At 34.6% G+C, this 6,141-nt stretch overlaps 1 protein-coding gene across 1 annotated transcript in view; it reads right to left on the bottom strand.

Moving 5' to 3' along the window:
- Positions 1-347: 347 nt before the first annotated feature.
- LOC143235253 (uncharacterized) overlaps positions 348-6,141 on the bottom strand; it is a 28,141-nt gene continuing 22,347 nt past the window's right edge. The window contains exons 4-5 of the mRNA XM_076473217.1: positions 3,673-3,760; positions 348-483 (exon numbers count right to left, since the gene is read on the bottom strand). Coding sequence (XP_076329332.1) covers positions 363-483; positions 3,673-3,760 — 209 coding nt within the window. The 3' untranslated portion in view covers positions 348-362. The remainder of the gene's footprint in view (positions 484-3,672; positions 3,761-6,141) is intronic.

The raw sequence follows: 6,141 nt of genomic DNA, 5'->3' as shown, positions 1-6,141 counted from the left end.
AAATACACGGTATAAATCATCACATGTTTTGTACTACACGTTTCAGTCAGCGATGTTTACTAAATACACGGTATAAATCATCATATGTTTTGTACTATACGTTTCAGTCAGCGATGTTTACTAAATACACGGTATAAATCATCACATGTTTTGTACTACACGTTTCAGTCAGCGATGTTTACTAAATACACGGTATAAATCATCACATGTTTTGTACTTCACGTTTCAGTCAGCAATGTTTACTAAGAAACAATAAATCAAATCAACCAAGGAAACAAGTGACTTTTTGTGAAAGGTAACCATTACTACAATACTGCTTAACCTTGGTTCTTGTGCATAATGAATATATTTTTTCTAGTAAGTTAGGTATAATTACGATTATTTTCAATCCATCTAACTGCGTTTGGAGCTATGTCGTAGATCTTGATTGAATCCAGGCTTGTTCCAACTACAGTCAGAAGTCCAAAGACAGCTAAAACGCATCTAGTCATGGAATAATGTACAATTATTATTTCTTTTAACCAAATAGAGTTTACTGAGTTGCTTAATTAAATAAATCTAAAACTATAAGAAATAAGCCTTTTGTATATAGACGACCAAGTGATTGTTATATAAAATGATATAAGTTAATATAAACAGAGACGTTACTTACCATTCACAAATTGTCCATTACCGGTCCGTACCATTACTGAGTTATTGATAATAAAATATGCCTGTGTCAATAGTACCTATAAGCATTGAGGAATATTCTGTACGTCAGACATGATCCAATCGGAAATATCGCGCTAGAAAGTTTTACGAAACCTCAGAGTGGAGGTTATGAGTTAGAGGGTTTTGATGGACAATCAAATCTTCTTTTGCCTTTCGCTCTCTACAGCCAGTTGTGGGATGAGCACTAACTTTGATGATTGGAAATAAAATAATCGATTTATTAGCACTATAAGGTTATTTTAACAACTGTCATTAATTTCAAAATGTTAAGGCAGCAGAAGTTGTGACGTTGTCAGTCACGTCACTGACTTTGTAACCTCCTTAATTTGGTGTCTTATTAGAGCTTCCTACACTAATATTTATGTTTGCATCATATCTGAATATACTCAAAGCTTTAGATGCTATGGTTACAGAATATTTTGTTATGAGTTACTGAGTAATGACTAATAAATGACATTTTTTTCTTAGTTTAGCTTATAATCGTATTACAGACATCTAGATCCGGGTTTTTATATATAGTTTAACTGTACTTTCTTTACTTAAACAAAACACTAGCATAATACGTAAAATTTGGTTTCTGCGGTTAAAGTTTCTTTTATTAGTGTTGTTACTAGGAAAAGCTTACTAAGGTGGACATATTTGCGTTTCAACCATAACAAAACAATGTACACATAAGAGCCATGTTTATATGTGAATATAGTGACGTGCCTCCAAAATTGCCACGAGCGGCATGTTTGGCATCTGTATCTTTGATTCACTGCGAAGTTTTGACTATTTCCCAGTGCAATATATCATTAATACTGTTTTGAGTAAGGATTTTCGGAAAGCAAAAATATTAAATGACATAGGGTCACAATTTTAAAGTAGGACATATTTATCATTACCCAAGGATGTAAAGACATTCGCACAAAACGCTTTCAGGGATTCCAACAAGTTCCAAACTACTATTTCAAGCTAATCCGGACCAGCGGTCCTATCTGCAATATGAAAAGTATAGTTACGGAAGAGAACCCTTCAACCCCAAAAATGTCATTGCGATAAGGCTAGCCATACCTTCTGGCATCGCTAACAGGATTAAGAAATAATTTGAGGTTAATAAAAGCACACGAGCCGAAAATTATGCAAGCTTATAACCACGCCACAAAACTAACGTCTGTTTCATTAAACAAAGTATGAGAAAAACAGCAGTTCCATTCAGATCTAATGGAATTTTGGTTTGGTTACACGTGGTCTAAAAAGCTAACGTAACATAGTGTATAAGGCCAGTAGAAAGTCTTTAAACATGTGTGATGTTAGATTAACTTCACCGCCTCTCGATAAAGATTGTTACCATAGAAAGTGCAGTGTCGGATGGACATGTGTGATGTTAGATTAACTTCACCGCCTCTCGATAAAGATTGTTACCATAGAAAGTGCAGTGTCGGATGGACAGCAGTAGACAAGAGTGGTTATCAAATTGAGCATTACAGAAGTTAAAGGGACTTCAAGGGAGATTTGAAATATTGTTTTACAGAGTGTGATTATTCCTGGGTATTTTCAAAAATACATAAAAAGGAAGAGAGGGAACTATTCTTAGTTATAATAATTATTACACTGTCTAAGCACTAAATAAGGGTATACCAAACTGATTTTAAGCCTTTCTTGTTAAAATGGCGACGGCCAATCGTGACTGAGGATAAATGATGATAGCAAAAGCAGTTCCAAAAACATTCACGGGATGTGAAACATCGTTCTTGTAAAGTGCGATTAACCCTAATTATATTCATAACATTATAAAAAATTATGACTATTTTATATCGTTTTTTTCTAATTACTGTGTTTTATAACGTTATTTAGTTCATATATCAGTGTAAAGAAACAGTTGATGTATTCATACGCTACTAATACAAAGTTTAATGGGAATTTAGTTGAAAATGAGTTAATATTTTAACACTAAATTACTATAACTTAGTGTTGTAAATGAACACTATTTTAACATTTCCTTTTAAAATGCTTGTAAGTTTAACTGAATTTCAACACATTTAAGGAACTCGTTATTAATAAATAATATTTTCTTTATTTGTTAAATTCGCGGAGAGAGAATTTGCACTCGCCACCTCTTATTTAGAAGTAATAAACTAGAGGAAAGCCAACCATACACTCTCGGACTTCTCCAGTGAAGTAATGCGATTGACATCACTTTATATCGTTCCCCTCGTCCTAAAGATGAAGCATATTCGGTGATAAACTTCGAAACCACAATCTGCAGGTTTCGAAACAGTAACCCTAGTCATCAGTACCATGTCAGGGCTTTACCAGCTTTGATATTTGAATAAGTAATACATGTTTTAGTTGTATTACTTTTATGTATTCTCATTTAGATAAAATAATAGTGCACTGTTTTAATTTTCACAAATCATTAATACAATAATGATGTAATGCTTCTCATGTATGTTAGATATTAGATATCCAGGAGGGTCAGGTGCAAATGACCTCTAAAACAACCTATCAGTTTAATCATTTGTTTTGAATTTCGCGCAAAGGTACACTAGGGCCATCTGTGCTAGCTGTCCTTAATTTTGCAGTGAAAGACCGGAAGGAAAACAGCTGGTCATCACCATCCATCTCCAGTTCTTGGGCTACTCTTTTACCAACGAATAGTTGTAACATAACAATCAACGGATTGATTGTACCATAATAACGCTCTTACGGCTGAAAAGGCGAGCATGTTTGGTGTGACGGGGATTTAAACTTACGACCCTCAAATTACGAGTTAGGTCCTTTAACCATCTGGCCATGAAAGTCACCAGCTATTAGAGGAAAATGGAATGAATGCTATTATTTAAAGAAATAATTCATGCAAAGATAACGGCTATAAATTGATAAATAAGTCTATTATTCCTACAGAATTGATCAATAATTTCTGAACACTGTTTAATTTCAATAATTATATATCAAAATAACTGTAAGAATAACACTTACATCACTGCAATCTGGGACTTACTTAGACGAAATGGTTCTTTCACGTGGCAACTAGAAACAGCTGTTTTTGAGAAGATAAAACTTTCCACTGCCGAAAAACAACAACAAGAAACATTTGATTAATAATTAATTAGTTGTAAGCACTTAAATGTAGTCACACCGAATAATGAAAAAGAAAGCATCCTCAGATTTTCCTTATAAATAGACCACAAGTAATTTTACTTTATGAGAAGAAAATATTTTAAACATTCTAATCGTTCTTATATAATTGTAATAAAGGAGTCACTGATTAATTGTGAAAAGTGTTATATTGATTAAACCTCAGTTTTTTTAAAAGGTCGTAAAAATACGTTACTGAACAAGATACTGTCTTTTTACCTGCACCCTGTCTAATGGCTCAATTATAAGTCTGAAGGCTAAAATTTGGGTTTTAATACCCGTTTCGGGTTGACTACAAATAATCCTTTCCGTAGCTTTATGATTAATGACAAAAATAAACATTTGCTCCGATAACTGACTTAATTTTTTTAAACTACTTTATGTGTTTGTAGTTTTGGCACGAAGCTACCCATCATAAATATCAAAACCCGGTTCACAGCAGCGTAAGTCTTTAGAGTTTTCATTGATCTACCGGGGTCTAAATGTAAATTCCGTAACATTAATTCAGTTTTATACTCAGTATTAAATAGTGTATTTAATGTAGTAAATACTGTATTGTTCCATGTGTCGTTCTTAACATGCTCGCCCTTTCAGCCGTGGGGCGTTATAATGTTTCGATCAATCCCACTATTCGTTGGTAAAAGAGTAGCCCAAGAGTTGGCGGTGGATGGTGATGACTAGCTGCCTTCCCTCTAGTCTTACACTGCTAAATTAGGGACGGCTCTTTGTTTAGCTCTGTGCTTATTAACAAATAACGGCATAAAATACGATAAATAAATGTATAGTAAATGAATTAGTTTCAGCAGAACATACGGAAAGTACATGTGATATTTTAGACCTGATAAAATGCTAGCTTGACTAATCCGATTAAGTTTAAATGGAAACTAAACATTAGAGAATCGGGAGAACTAGAAAAATAAAATTGTTTTAAGCAAATTTTGGGACAGGTGTGAGTAAAAGTACTAAAGATAGGTTTTGTTTTGAACTTCGGGCAAAGCTACACGAGGGATATTTGCGCTACCCCCTAATTTAGCAGTGTAAGACTAGATGGAAGGCAGCTAGTCATCACCGCCAACTCTTGGGATACTCTTTTACCAACAAATAGTGGGATTGACCCTCAAACTATAACACTTCCACGGCTGAAAGAGCGAGCATGTTTGGTGTGAGGGGGATTTCAAACCCGCGACTCTCGGATTACAAGTCGAGCGCCTTAACCACCTGACCATGACGGGCCAATGGCTTTTGTAAACTTTTATAGGATTGTTAGTGCAATTAGGTATCTCGGTAGAAATGTTGCTGGGGTTTATGAGAAACCTCTTACTGAAATAAGTCTCTCTGATTAAATTATATTGAAAGATATCAACTACTAGACGCAGTCTTCTTTCTCTAAGAAAAGTCAACTGAACAACAGGAAGAGACCTGACAAAATGTTTCAACTTTCAGGCTGATTCTTTAACTAATAGTTTATGTTTACAACTCAGTTATGATACAAACAAAAGTTTCGATGTCATTAATTATGTGCACCTTGTTTTTCCTGGTACGTTGCACGAATGCACGTTTCGTTTTCCTGCTGCTTGTGGTATAACACGTTGAACGGAAGTGTTACGCAACAAGCACTTGTACATTGTGTCACTTTTCTTATAATGTTGCGAACTGAACTGGGGCTACTGATCTTTGTATGTGTGAATACACACCTGTCGCAATAAACCTCAGTTTACTTACCACGACTGGTTGCAGGTTTCTTTGTGGATGGTCATGACATCCCAAATGATCCATATTTATTTGTTTTTCAATATTATTAAATACAGGATGTCGCCATTGCTTTTGGTTATTAAGCACAAAGCTACACAAAGGGCTATCTGTGTTCTGCCAACCACAGGAATCAAAACCTAATTTCTAATAGTATAAGTCAGCACTGGAGATCAATACAGGAGCTATCCACACCTTGTAAATTCTAAATTCTCGACACTAACACATTATTGTGATCTAAATGAATGAATCGGGCTGTTCTTACTATTGTCTAAAGTGCTCAGTTTTGGGAAAATGACATCTCTTACGAAATGTTAAAAGGTGTCAACATGTAGTTCTGATGCATGTCTTTGCACTTCTTCTTCATACTGGATGTAGTTGACACACGACTTACTGATTTGCATTTTCAAATGTGTTTTAATGTGAGATACATGACACTGTACTGTTCAAAGATACCAGAATATACACGTGAACCTGGATAGTTATTTATCGATAAAAACCACTTGAAATATGATTCATATGGGCTGAGTTGAAATAGAAACGCTCACTTAAAGAATTATT

The sequence above is a fragment of the Tachypleus tridentatus genome, chromosome 2, assembly GCF_004210375.1.
Source record: "Tachypleus tridentatus isolate NWPU-2018 chromosome 2, ASM421037v1, whole genome shotgun sequence".
NCBI classification, from domain to species: domain Eukaryota; kingdom Metazoa; phylum Arthropoda; class Merostomata; order Xiphosura; family Limulidae; genus Tachypleus; species Tachypleus tridentatus.
This window is presented reverse-complemented; position numbering and strand designations above follow the sequence as displayed.